At 44.5% G+C, this 15,790-nt stretch overlaps 1 protein-coding gene across 1 annotated transcript in view; it reads left to right on the top strand.

The window, feature by feature from the left end:
* The first annotated feature begins 9,443 nt into the window (after nucleotides 1-9,443).
* LOC142661669 (protein-arginine deiminase type-1-like) overlaps nucleotides 9,444-15,790 on the top strand; it is a 33,418-nt gene continuing 27,071 nt past the window's right edge. The window contains exon 1 of the mRNA XM_075839089.1: nucleotides 9,444-9,610. Within this exon, the coding sequence (XP_075695204.1) occupies nucleotides 9,519-9,610 (92 nt within the window). The 5' untranslated portion in view covers nucleotides 9,444-9,518. The remainder of the gene's footprint in view (nucleotides 9,611-15,790) is intronic.

Genomic DNA, 15,790 nt, shown 5'->3' with positions numbered 1-15,790 from the left:
AGTGCCCCCCTGCATACTGATAGCGCCCCCTGTATACTGATAGCACCCCCTGTATACTGATAGTGCCGCCTGTATACTGATAGCGCCCCCTGTGTACTGATGTATAAAGCAAAACAAATGGGTATGTATAAGGCAACGGGTATAACTGTCAAAGAATAGCCATATGAGTATGCAAAATAACCGTTTATTGAATACAAAAACACTACATAGAAGTTAAAAACATTTAAAATAGCATAAGAAATGCCATATACAAATCACTGAAGGAGGAATAGCACCCTGATAAGTGGCTAGCAAACAGCTACCCCCTTACACTCCCCTAAACCCCCAGAGCAGGCATGCAATGCATTCATCTTGAAAAGAGTGTGTAAAAATGTTGCATCAGATCAGCATGTCCTGTATCTCAGGCTATATGAGGGGGGAGAAAGCCCCACGCGTATCGCCACAAAGTGGCTTCCTCAGGGGTAAGTTTGCATGTGGACATTTAGTGTCTTTATGTAGAATAGCAAATGGAAAAGTAATCAGAAGTGCAATGACCTGCACCTGTGGACACAGCTACCCCAACCTCCACGAGTGAGCCGGTGAGATAACCCAGCTGCCCTATTGCCGTGACGCTCTGCGCATGCGCCGAAGCCGCCACCATGTGCACCTGATGACGGACTCGGCGCACGCGCAGTGCGCCCAGCAGGACAGCGTTCGCCATGAAGATCAAGGCGAGTAGTCACTTAATATGCGCACGCGCCGGCCCGCAACCATGACAACATGATGCGGTAAGCCGCGCGCGCGCATAACCAGGTCACCGGGAGGGGAGGAGAGGCATGGGAGGAAGGAGGGCTGGGAGGTTGGAAAGCCAACATGTGTTGACAGCTATGGATAAGTCGCTACAAACTATCGAACCCCATGACAACGAGTCACTATAATAAACATATAGGTTATCACATGTCATCAGTGTTAGTTATCGAGTAATTATGCATAAATATTAAACGTTCTATCTTCTAAGCATAACGATGAATACATTATGCTAATTACCATTTATGCCAATATGTTGTTTATTTAATTCTACACAATTAAGGAGTATGATGAATTTTCTGATGAAGAAAACAGTTTAACCAAAATGTTGACAATATACCAGAGTGGGTATCAGATTATAATACAATACATTCTTTTTCTTTCTCTTTGTTTTTCCTCTTCTGTGTCCATATGTTCTCACATAATGCTCAACACCTCAGAACCGATCACTATACATAGATATGATCTAGAAGGAGAAAACATGCTGAATAATTGATCTCAGACCTATGGCTTCAAGATGAACTACACCCCCTGTATACTGAGAGTGCCCCCTGTATACTGATAGTGCCCCCCTGTATACTGATAGTGCCCCCCTGTATACTGATAGTGCCCCCTGTATACTGATAGTGCCCCCCTGTATACTGATAGTGCCCCCCTGTATACTGATAGTGCCCCCCTGTATACTGATAGTGCCCCCTGTATACTGATAGTGCCCCCCTGTATACTGATAGTGCCCCCCTGTATACTGATAGTGCCCCCTGTATACTGATAGTGCCCCCTGTATACTGATAGTGCCCCCCTGTATACTGATAGTGCCCCCCTGTATACTGATAGTGCCCCCTGTATACTGATAGTGCCCCCCTGTATACTGATAGTGCCCCCCTGTATACTGATAGTGCCCCCCGTATACTGATAGTGCCCCCCTGTATACTGATAGTGCCCCCCTGTATACTGATAGTGCCCCCCTGTATACTGATAGTGCCCCCTGTATACTGATAGTGCCCCCCTGTATACTGATAGTGCCCCCCTGTATACCGATAGTGCCCCCCTGTATACCGATAGTGCCCCCCTGTATACCGATAGTGCCCCCTGTATACCGATAGTGCCCCCTGTATACCGATAGTGCCCCCCTGTATACCGATAGCGCCCCCCTGTATACTGATAGCGCCCCCTGTATACTGATAGCGCCCCCCTGTATACTGATAGCACCCCCTGTATACTGATAGCGCCCCCCTGTATACTGATAGTGCCCCCCTGTATACTGATAGTGCCCCCCTGTATACTGATAGTGCCCCCCTGTATACTGATAGCGCCCCCCTGTATACTGATAGCGCCCCCCTGTATACTGATAGTGCCCCCCTGTATACTGATAGTGCCCCCCGTATACTGATAGTGCCCCCCTGTATACTGATAGTGCCCCCCTGTATACTGATAGTGCCCCCCTGTATACTGATAGCGCCCCCCTGTATACTGATAGTGCCCCCCGTATACTGATAGTGCCCCCCTGTATACTGATAGTGCCCCCCTGTATACTGATAGCGCCCCCCTGTATACTGATAGTGCCCCCCGTATACTGATAGTGCCCCCCGTATACTGATAGTGCCCCCCTGTATACTGATAGTGCCCCCCTGTATACTGATAGCGCCCCCCTGTATACTGATAGTGCCCCCCTGTATACTGATAGTGCCCCCCGTATACTGATAGCGCCCCCCTGTATACTGATAGTGCCCCCCTGTATACTGATAGTGCCCCCCTGTATACTGATAGCGCCCCCCTGTATACTGATAGCGCCCCCTGTATACTGATAGGACAGGTTCAATTCTTGCTACAATAATTAACCCTTCACATCACCTGGTGCCCGGATCGCCTTCTTTACTAATGAGACATGAAGATCTGTAATTACATTTAATCGTTATCATTGTGCAGGAATCATCCGGATAATTCTTGACATTGTATCAGGATCATCGGCATTTACACAAGTCCCTCCTAATCCCGTTCACAGAGGAAGCGGCAAGTCCCGGCACGAATGACCCGCCGATCCTCGCTCAGCACTGATCCCGACTGATCCAGCATTTCAGAGGTTAAATCTCTGCATGACGCCGGCCACGATGTAAATATATTACTGACCTTCCACTGATCCGGGGTTAACGGCTCTTTATTTATTATTATTTTTTTGAAAACTGTTTTTATTGAAATTTTCTAAATTTTACAAAGTAAAAAAGGAAGAAAAACTCCAGCAAAACAAACACAACAAAAAACCGGCGCTCCGGGAAACGGAAAATCCTCTGATTAATGACTTGTGGTGCCACGTATCGCTTACAGGTGTGCTGGGGCTTGTAGTGCCACGTATCTTACAGGTGTGCTGGGACTTGTAGTGTCACGTATCTCTTACAGGTGTGCTGGGACTTGTGGTGCCACGTATCTTACAGGTGTGCTGGGACTTGTAGTGTCACGTATCTTACAGGTGTGCTGGGGCTTGTAGTGCCACGTATCTCTTACAGGTGTGCTGGGGCTTGTAGTGCCACTTATCTCTTACAAGTGTGCTGGGACTTTTGGTGCCACGTATCTCTTACAGGTGTGCTGGGACTTGTGGTGCCACGTATCTCTTACAGGTGTGCTGGGACTTGTGGTGCCACGTATCTCTTACAGGTGTGCTGGGACTTGTAGTGTCACGTATCTCTTACAAGTGTGCTGGGACTTTTGGTGCCACGTATCTCTTACAGGTGTGCTGGGACTTGTGGTGCCACGTATCTCTTACAGGTGTGCTGGGACTTGTGGTGCCACGTATCTCTTACAGGTGTGCTGGGGCTTGTAGTGCCACGTATCTCTTACAGGTGTGCTGGGACTTGTGGTGCCACGTATCTCTTACAGGTGTGCTGGGGCTTGTAGTGCCACGTATCTCTTACAGGTGTGCTGGGGCTTGTAGTGCCACGTATCTCTTACAGGTGTGCTGGGGCTTGTAGTGGCACGTATCTCTTACATGTGTGCTGGGGCTTGTAGTGCCACGTATCTCTTACAGGTGTGCTGGGACTTGTGGTGCCACGTATCTCTTACAGGTGTGCTGGGACTTGTGGTGCCACGTATATCTTACAGGTGTGCTGGGGCTTGTAGTGCCACGTATCTCTTACAGGTGTGCTGGGACTTGTGGTGCCACGTATATCTTACAGGTGTGCTGGGGCTTGTGGTGCCACGTATCTCTTACATGTGTGCTGGGACTTGTGGTGCCACGTATCTCTTACAGGTGTGCTGGGACTTGTGGTACCACGTATCTTTTACAGGTGTGCCGCAACGGAATCACCGACATTTTTGCGACACCCGACCCCGTAACTGAGGACGCTACAATGTAACCATACGCTGTGTGAAGAGACATCACAGCGGCCTAGCACAGTATCACACATGATCGGATTAGATACACAGCTCAGCAGACAGTATCACACATGATCGGATTAGATACACAACTCAGCTGACAGTATCACACATGATAGGATTAGATACACAACTCAGCAGACAGTATCACACATGATCGGATTAGATACACAACTCAGAAGACTGTATCACACATGATCGGATTAGATACACAACTCAGCTGACAGTATCACACATGATCGGATTAGATACACAACTCAGAAGACTGTATCACACATGATCGGATTAGATACACAACTCAGCAGACAGTATCACACATGATAGGATTAGATACACCAGCTCAGCAGGCAGTATCACACATGATAGGATTAGATACACAGCTCAGCAGACTGTATCACACATGACAGGATTAGATACACGGCTCAGCAGACAGTATCACACAGGATAGGATTAGATACACAGCTCAGCGGACAGTATCACACATGATCGGATTAGATACACAACTCAGCAGACAGTATCACACATGATAGGATTAGATACACAGCTCAGCAGACAGTATCACACATGACAGGATTAGATACACAGCTCAGCACACAGTATTTCACATGATAGGATTAGATACAGCGGCTCAGCAGACAGTATCACACATGATAGGATTAGATACACAGCTCAGCAGACAGTATCACACATGATAGGATTAGATACACAGCTCAGCAGACAGTATCACACATGATAGGATTAGATACACAGCTCAGCAGACAGTATCACACATGATAGGATTAGATACAGGAGCTCAGCAGACAGTATCACACATGATAGGATTAGATACAGGAGCTCAGCAGACAGTATCACACATGATAGGATTAGATACAGAGGCTCAGCAGACAGTATCACACATGATAGGATTAGATACACAGCTCAGCAGACTGTATCACACATGACAGGATTAGATACACAGCTCAGCAGACAGTATCACACATGATAGGATTAGATACACAGCTCAGCAGACAGTATCACACAGGATAGGATTAGATACAGGAGTTCAGCAGACAGTATCACACATGATAGGATTAGATACAGAGGCTCAGCAGACAGTATCACACATGATAGGATTAGATACACAGCTCAGCAGACTGTATCACACATGACAGGATTAGATACACAGCTCAGCAGACAGTATCACACATGATAGGATTAGATACACAGCTCAGCAGACAGTATTTCACATGATAGGATTAGATACACAGCTCAGCAGACAGTATCACACAGGATAGGATTAGATACAGGAGCTCAGCAGACAGTATCACACATGATAGGATTAGATACAGAGGCTCAGCAGACAGTATCACACATGATAGGATTAGATACACAGCTCAGCAGACTGTATCACACATGACAGGATTAGATACACGGCTCAGCAGACAGTATCACACATGATAGGATTAGATACACAGCTCAGAATACAGTATCACACAGGATAGGATTAGATACACAGCTCAGTGGACAGTATCACACATGATCGGATTAGATACACAACTCAGCAGACAGTATCACACATGATAGGATTAGATACACAGCTCAGCAGACAGTATCACACATGATAGGATTAGATACACAGCTCAGCAGTCAGTATCACACATGATAGGATTAGATACACAGCTCAGCAGTCAGTATCACACATGATAGGATTAGATACACAGCTCAGCAGTCAGTATCACACATGGTAGGATTAGATACAGCGGCTCAGCAGACAGTATCACACATGACAGGATTAGATACACAGCTCAGCAGACAGTATTTCACATGATAGGATTAGATACACAGCTCAGCAGACAGTATCACACATGATAGGATTAGATACACAGCTCAGCAGTCAGTATCACACATGATAGGATTAGATACACAGCTCAGCAGTCAGTATCACACATGGTAGGATTAGATACAGCGGCTCAGCAGACAGTATCACACATGACAGGATTAGATACACAGCTCAGCAGACAGTATTTCACATGATAGGATTAGATACACAGCTCAGCAGACAGTATCACACAGGATAGGATTAGATACACAGCTCAGCGGACAGTATCACACATGATCGAATTAGATACACAGCTCAGCAGACAGTATCACACATGACAGGATTAGATACACGGCTCAGCAGACAGTATCACACATGATAGGATTAGATACACAGCTCAGCAGACAGTATCACACAGGATAGGATTAGATACACAGCTCAACAGCCAGTATCACACAGGATAGGATTAGATACACAGCTCAGCAGACAGTATCACACATGACAGGATTAGATACACAGCTCAGCAGACAGTATCTCACATGATAGGATTAGATACATAGCTCAGCGGACAGTATCACACAGGATAGGATTAGATACACGGCTCAGCAGACAGTATCACACAGGATAGGATTAGATACACAGCTCAGCAGACAGTATCACACATGATAGGATTAGATACAGCAGCTCAGCAGACAGTATCACACATGATAGGATTAGATACAAAGCTCAGCAGACAGTATCACACAGGATAGGATTAGATACACAGCTCAACAGCCAGTATCACACAGGATAGGATTAGATACACAGCTCAGCAGACAGTATCACACATGATAGGATTAGATACACAGCTCAGTAGACAGTATCACACATGATAGGATTAGATACACGGCTCAGCAGACAGTATCACACATGATAGGATTAGATACACAGCTCAGCAGACAGTATCACACATGATAGGATTAGATACACGGCTCAGCAGACAGTATCACACATGATAGGATTAGATACAGGCCCAGCAGACAGTATCACACATGACAGGATTAGATACACAGCTCAGCAGACAGTATCTCACATGATAGGATTAGATACATAGCTCAGCGGACAGTATCACACAGGATAGGATTAGATACACGGCTCAGCAGACAGTATCACACATGATAGGATTAGATACATAGCTCAGCGGACAGTATCACACAGGATAGGATTAGATACACGGCTCAGCAGACAGTATCACACAGGATAGGATTAGATACACAGCTCAGCAGACAGTATCGCACATGATAGGATTAGATACACAGCTCAGCAGACAGTATCACATAGGATTAGATACACAGCTCAGCAGTCAGTATCACACATGATAGCATTAGATACACAGCTCAGCAGACAGTATCACACATGATAGGATTAGATACACAGCTCAGCAGACAGTATCACACATGATAGGATTAGATACACACGTCATTATTATGTAAAGTTGTGGGGCTCTGGGGTCTCGGTCCGGGGTACGCGTGTTGCTCGCCGTGTCGCCGGTGACGTTTGATCACTTATATATCATTAGATGTGATGTTCTCACGCAGAGTATAATTAGCGGTGACGGCTATAAGTATTATGTTCTGCACTGATGATAATAACGTAGCGCTGGCGGTGATCGCTGCGCCGGTCAGAGCCGGCTTGTTCTGTGACTCGGCTGCTGAATCACTGAGGGCGGAGGAATTTCAAATCAAAAATCCCAAAAATTGTAGAAATAATGACACCCGCCGGTCTGAGGAGTTTATTTAATCAGGGACCGTACGTCGATCCTGAAGAATGTCGCCGCGCGTATCTCTAATGGCAGCGTTACAATATAAATGAACACATTGTACAATCCTATAGACATACCGAACAACGTATGTTTCCCCATCTACAGGACATTGTTAAGTTCTGCCACTTGTCCGCCCAGGAATACCCACAAAACCTCCCAGGTGCCCGCTTTGGAACTATTTACAATATTTACAAAATCCCCCTCCCCCGTTTAGAGGTCACGGAAAAATCCCTCAAAAAACGGGACTTCATAAATAGACTGCAGAGTTTCTGTTGCTGGAGGCACTTTGTAGTAATTTATTTTATTTTCCTTTTTTCTAAAGGTTTTGCCTCTAGGTGGCGCTGTGGATGAGGCAGCACGGAGTACAAAGTGACGTGAGCGCTCCTGGCGACCTCAAGGTTTGTTTCGAGTTCCAAGGTGCCAATACGTTACCCGTCACGATTTTTTAATGTCCAGCTCTCTGCATCGTAGGTTGCAGTCACGCGCGTCAGAATTTTTCGTAGAAGCTCCGACACCTGCTGCAGAAATAACCCAATGCAGATGATTGCAACTGATTGGCAGAAATGTCTGCAAGAAAACCTGCCGCGTGTGAATCCAGCCATAAAGTGCCGCTCTTACAGGGTGTGTAAACTTCTGCAACAGTTTTTTATCTAAAATAGAAAATGAAGTGAATTGCTTGATTTTAAACCTCCTCCCGTTTTGTGTCTACGGCTCCTATGCAGAGCTATGTGTAACCATGGTTACAGACTACAAGCAAACCCTGTGTAGTGTGATCCTGGACACAGGACTGCAGGATCCGCTCCCGGCAGATGATGGCGACCACTCCATCTATGAATTCCTGTTTATTTTAATTATGTGTAATGGTGGCCTCCGCCCTGTACGTGGTGCTGTTGTTGATGATGGGGGTGGTGGTTATGAAGGTGCGATAGTCCTCCTCATGCTCAAGAATCTTCATCTGAATAGGAAACTGTTAAAAATGTCAAAAGTTTCCGCCCTGAAGCGCTGCGCTGACAAGCAGAAGAATCTTACGCTTTTAACCCCGTCATGTCTGGATTGCTCAGTGATTGAGATTGCTGGATCTGTCCTGATATTACAGGAAGTACAGAAATGGCGCTATGACAAGTAAGGGGTTATTTTGGGACATTGAGCCCCTCTTGGCTGTCGGCATTCGCTTATATAGCCATTCCCACTTGCGGCTGCTCAATGTCGGTTTTAATAACGTGATCAAGTCACTAACAATGCGGCTCAGGGCTTGAGGTCAATCAGCTGCAGGGTAAAGCCGGACGTAATTTTGTTGTTGTTATTATTATTTTTTTAAGTGCTGCGAGATTGATAATTAGACGCACTGGTAACGATGTGAGCGCTCTTCATACACGCAGTTTCATCGTCTTCCTGTCTGCGCCAGGAATGCAGCAATTTTCGTTATTGATTGACGGTTACGCCTTTTGGCCGTCCTGACTTTATATCAAGTGACTTTGTTTCCTGTTAATTCGGCGTTTACTCCCGTACACGCCCCTTTCTTTTTTATATATATATTCGCTTTGGAAAGAAGCCACAGAACTCGCGGCCGCGCCTCCTGTCAGGAAGACGAGATGAAGTGAGTGACGTTTGGAGCCGCTGCTTCGTGGTGCATTATAAGCAACCCCCCCAGCTGACAACTGGCGCCACGCAGAGCGACATTAATGACCCCTGACCTGCTGGGGGGAAGGTGTCGCCATAGCTGAATCGGACGCAGTCACCTGCAGACCAGGAGCACAGGAGAAGACGATGTCTGACGCCAGGTCCTTCCAGGTCACCTGCCTGAGTCCGACCTACGATGTGTGTGTGGTCGGAATTGAAACGACCATTGACATTTACAGGTAAAATCCTTATTAAGAATTTAAAAAATAAAAAAAATGTAATGTTAAAAAACAAATATTTATTAATATTTTGTTCTTTTATATTATTGTATTAATTATTATAATTATTTTTTTTTTTTTTTATAAAATGTCTGAAGTTTTTCTTTTTTCTTGTATACTTGTAAATTTCTTTATTTATAAACCCTCATACCTGGCATGAAAGGGGTTAACCACCCCCCTCCATCTTGGATAAGTCCCCAGACAATGGCGTTGTATACCGGCGGGGGGCGGGGGCGGGGGGGGGGGCCAGTTCAGGGATACGATGTTATATTGTTTGGAGACGTCCGGAATTTCTCTCTTGATTGATGTCATAAGAAAAAGGAAAGTTTGAGAAGATCTAAATGTTGCGATTTGAATAGAAGGAATTCCGTGACTGGTGATTGGTCGGCCTAGAGAAGCCGCCGTCGTGTCTCGTTTTATTTTCTGTCTTTGTATCATTGATGTAATCACCTAATTCTGACTGCAATAAGGTATCGAGGATCATCTAGACTGGATACAATTGTAACAAACTCTCAGCCTCAAAATACTTTGGTCTGTACAGGTTTTCGGCCTTTGGATGTAAATAAGACTGTTCCCATTCACTTACAGCAAGTAGAGGTCTTGAAATATGAGAATTTAAACCTTAATAGGGATCTAACTAAGGCAGGTCTTTTATACACCAGTTTTAAACAGGAGCGCGCTAAATTTAATAAGAGGAGAGCGCCTGTTTTCATAAATTTGCCGCATCGTTGCGCCAGAAACCGAAACAAAATTTCCGCTATACCAATTTCTTTCGTAAATTTGATTTGTCGGGCCCCAGGTAGACCCCACATCTAAGCCAACCCACTTCTTTTAATTCATTTTTGTGCGCCACAATTTGCGACTTTATTCCAACCGAAAACTGAAGTAAATTGCATAATAAATTTCCCGTCTATCAGATAGTTTCACAACTCTATATTGTACAATTATTGAGCTTTATTTACATAAGTAAATCCTAATCATACAAAAAAAAGGCTTTCCTTAAACACTCTGCGCTAATTGATCCAACACTTATGGGCTCGGTTAATGGGGCTCATCTACCGCAGTATCACTGGGCACAAGTAGCCAATCACGTTGGGCTCTGGAAAAAATCTCCCTGTGATTCAGATAAGGGGGGGAGGGGTAGGGATTAGTCGGAGATCCAACCGTCACTGTGTAAATCTCTGGTTTTCTATAGTAAAAATAACATATTTCCCGGCTGACTGTATCACAACGGGCAGATGATGGGAGTTACACCTCGACAGATGATCCCTGAGCTTTGTGATCCACGGGGGATGACACAATATTTACCTGCAGACAATGGCGGGTGAAGGGTGATAGTCAGAGGGCACGGGGGACTGGGGGACTCCAGGCGGGGACTGATGACATCACTTAAAGGGGTTGCCCATTGACAAGCTGTGAATTAGTGTCACCTGCACCCCATTGTGTATGTGTAGCCCCCCGCGACTCAGTAATCTCCTGTCAGAACCTATAAGGGGCCCTAGAAACATATATAAGACAGAGGGCCCTGACCCAGAGAGCTGACAATCTAAATAACGATAACAAAACATCTATAGCATAAAATGTATCCGACCTATGCCCCAAATCTCGGGTCTTTATTGTGTATAATATATAGAACAGTTCTCTCTCTACTTTAGGCGCAATGTGTCGCCGTCTGGTCGGTCGGATAACCTGAGCATAGTGGATCATTTACCTCTACAGCTGAATTCATCAGATATATCTCTGGAGTTCTGTAAAGTGTCAGGTCTTCGAATATTTAGAGGGCTGGATCCACGGGGTCGGTGGCCCAGATTTCTGATATATTGCTGCGGGACGGGGGGGTCAGTCTGACAGCCGGTAATGGCAGATTACAGGGGAGTTAACGCTGTCCGATGAAAGTCAGAGCTCAACACCAGTAGTAAAGTTTTGTAGATGTACCACACACATTGCCCCCTGTAAATAGTGCCACTCAGTGCCCCCTGTAGATAGTGCCACACACACACAGTGACCGTTGTATATAGTGCCACACGTAGGGCCCCCTGTAGATAGTGCCACACACACAGTGACCCCTGTAGGTAGTGCCACACACACACACACACACACACACACACACACACAGTGACCCCTGTAGATAGTACCACACACACACAGTGACCCCTGTAAATAGTGCCACACACAGTGACCCCTGAAGATAGTACCACACACAGTGACCCCTGAAGATAGTACCACACACACATAGTGACCCCTGTAGATAGTGCCACACACATAGTGACCCCTGTAGATAGGGCCACACAAAGTGGCCCCTGTAGATAGGGCCACACACACACACAGTGAACCCTGCAGATAGTGCCACACACAGTGACCCATGTAGAATGACAGTGCAGGGAGCTAGCTTCCTGCTCCGCCATAGTAGTAAATTGTATCAGCATCCTGGGAATGCAGGTTTTTGGGTAGTTGTTACTGATTAGCATGAGCCCCAGTGCAGTGACCTCTGGAAGGAGCAGTATCTCACCTTCTTTCCAACCGTTCACAGCAAAAATTTCAGGAGCCTTTGAAGATTTGTAGGACAAGTTGAGTCAGGAGGAGCGGTGATTATAAGATGAATATAATAACAGTGACATCAATCATTAACAATGTGACAACTGCTCCTATGTGCGGTGCTGAAAATGTCACCAGAACGGATACACCCCGCGATACACCAGCTGCCAGTCAAGGAAACTTTCCTTTTCATCTTACTCTTCTTACAGTGCAACAAAAATAATAGAGGGACCAGGGGCAGACTGAAGGAACAGAAAGTCCTCTCCTGAAATACTCTGTGCTTCTGGGAGTACCCTGCTCCTTTTACTATTTGGCTGGATTCACACGAGCATGTTACGTCCGTAATGGACGGAAAGTATTTCGACCGCAAGTCCCGGACCGAACACACTGCAGGGAGCCGAGCTCGTAGCATCATAGTTATGTACGACGCTAGGAGTCCCTGCCTCGCTGCCGGACAACTGTCCCGTACTGTAATCATGTTTTCAGTACGGGACAGAAGTTCCACGGAGAGGCAGGGACTCCTAGCGTCGTACATAACCATGATGCTAGGGGCCCGGCTCCCTGCAGTGTGTTCGGTCCGGGACTTGCGGACGAAATACGTTCCGTCCATTACGGACCGAACATGCTCGTGTGAATTCAGCCTTTAACTCAGTCTAATATCTCCACAATATCAGCAGTTTTCCTCCTAAAATACTCTGTGCTCAATATATATATATAAAGGAACATGCAGAGAGGCAGCGCGAGGTCACAGGGAGGTGAGAAATTTTATTATAGAGAATAATTATCATGTTCAATGACACAAATCTAGATGTATAATTAGCGATCAAGCACTAAATAAGTAATAAAGTCTATATTTAACATTTTATAGACCTGGAGAGTGCACAGTACCACTTCTCCTGTCATGTATACTGGGTGTAATTCTCAGTATCTGTATTATTCTGTATATATATATACACTGCACAGTACCACTTCTCCTGTCCTGTATACTGGGGTAATTCTCAGTATCTGTATTATTCTGTATATATATACACTGCACAGTACCACTTCTCCTGTCATGTATACTGGGTGTAATTCTCAGTATCTGTATTATTCTGTATATATATATACACTGCACAGTACCACTTCTCCTGTCCTGTATACTGGGGTAATTCTCAGTATCTGTATTATTCTGTATATATATACACTGCACAGTACCACTTCTCCTGTCCTGTATACTGGGGGTAATTCTAAGTATCTGTATTATTCTGTATATATACACTGTACAGTACCACTTCTCCTGTCCTGTATACTGGGTGTAATTCTCAGTATCTGTATTATTCTGTATATATATATACACTGCACAGTACCACTTCTCCTGTCCTGTATACTGGGGTAATTCTCAGTATCTGTATTATTCTGTATATATATACACTGCACAGTACCACTTCTCCTGTCCTGTATACTGGGTGTAATTCTCAGTATCTGTATTATTCTGTATATATACACACTGCACAGTACCACTTCTCCTGTCCTGTATACTGGGTGTAATTCTCAGTATCTGTATTATTCTGTATATATGGACACTGCACAGTACCACTTCTCCTGTCCTGTATACTGGGTGTAATTCTCAGTATCTGTATTATTCTGTGTGTATATATACACTGCACAGTACCACTTCTCCTGTCCTGTATACTGGGTGTAATTCTCAGTGTCTGTATTATTCTGTATATATATACACTGCACAGTACCACTTCTCCTGTCCTGTATACTGGGTGTAATTCTCAGTATTATTATGTGTATATATACACACTGCACAGTACCACTTCTCCTGTCCTGTATACTGGGTGTAATTCTCAGTATCTGTATTATTCTGTATATATGGACACTGCACAGTACCACTTCTCCTGTCCTGTATACTGGGTGTAATTCTCAGTATATGTATTATTCTGTATATATACACTGCACCGTACCACTTCTCCTGTCCTGTATACTGGGTGTAATTCTCAGTATCTGTATTATTCTGTATATATATACACTGTACAGTACCACTTCTCCTGTCCTGTATACTGGGTGTAATTCTCAGTATCTGTATTATTCTGTATATATATACACTGCACAGTACCACTTCTCCTGTCCTGTATACTGGGTGTAATTCTCAGTGTCTGTATTATTCTGTATATATATACACTGCACAGTACCACTTCTCCTGTCATGTATACTGGGTGTAATTCTCAGTGTCTGTATTATTCTGTATATATGGACACTGCACAGTACCACTTCTCCTGTCATGTATACTGGGTGTAATTCTCAGTATCTGTATTATTCTGTATATATGGACACTGCACAGTACCACTTCTCCTGTCCTGTATACTGGGTGTAATTCTCAGTATCTGTATTATTCTGTATATATATATACACTGCACAGTACCACTTCTCCTGTCCTGTATACTGGGTGTAATTCTCAGTATCTGTATTATTCTGTATATACACTGCACAGTACCACTTCTCCTTTCATGTATACTGGGTGTAATTCTCAGTATCTGTATTATTCTGTATATATGGACACTGCACAGTACCACTTCTCCTGTCCTGTATACTGGGTGTAATTCTCAGTATCTGTATTATTCTGTATATGTGGACACTGCACAGTACCACTTCTCCTGTCCTGTATACTGGGTGTAATTCTCAGTATCTGTATTATTCTGTATATATGGACACTGCACAGTACCACTTCTCCTGTCCTGTATACTGGGTGTAATTCTCAGTATCTGTATTATTCTGTAGATATACACTGCACAGTACCACTTCTCCTGTCCTGTATACTGGGTGTAATTCTCAGTATCTGTATTATTCTGTAGATATACACTGCACAGTATATATAACATCAGTATCCGGTAATGATGAATTAGATAAATCATTGGGTTTATGGCATGTAATTAGTTTTATTGTGCAATAAAAGTTAAGGGATCCTAAACAAGCACAGATACTACCAGTTGTATAATGTTGGGGGGTGGTGCCGGGTGACGGGTGACTAGACGCTGCCGCCGCTGACACCTTGTTGTGGGCGGATCACATTTATCACTGACATTTTACAATCTTTAAGGGAAAGCGTCTATAATGAGAATACGGTGAACGGTACAAGCGACAATAGTGTCTTCTGAAAACATAATTACACCGTGTTCCAAATTATTCTGCACATTGGATTTAAGTGTCATAAACATGTAATTATTCGTTTTTCAATGAAACTCATGGATGGTATTGTGTCTTAGGGCTCTTTGGATCATTGTAATCAGTCTCAGACACCTGTGATAATTAGTTTGCCAGCTGTGCCCAATCAAAGGAAAACTACTTAAGAAGGACGTTCCCCATTATTAAGCAGCCACAGGTTTCACGCAATATGGGAAAGAAAAAGGATCTCTCTGCTGCCGAAAAGTATGAAATAGAGCAATACCTTGGACAAGGTATGAAAACATTGGATATTTCAACAAAACTTAAGCGTGATCATCGTACTGTGAAAAGATTTGTGGCCGATTCAGAGCACAGACGGGTTCGTTCAGATAAAGGCATAATGAGGAAGGTTTCTGCCAGACAAATTAATAGGATTAGGAGAGCAGCTGCTAAAATGCC

The sequence above is a fragment of the Rhinoderma darwinii genome, chromosome 10 (assembly GCF_050947455.1).
Source record: "Rhinoderma darwinii isolate aRhiDar2 chromosome 10, aRhiDar2.hap1, whole genome shotgun sequence".
Taxonomy (NCBI): domain Eukaryota; kingdom Metazoa; phylum Chordata; class Amphibia; order Anura; family Rhinodermatidae; genus Rhinoderma; species Rhinoderma darwinii.
Note: the sequence above shows the minus strand (reverse complement) of the source record. Positions and strands in the feature narration are given on the sequence as shown.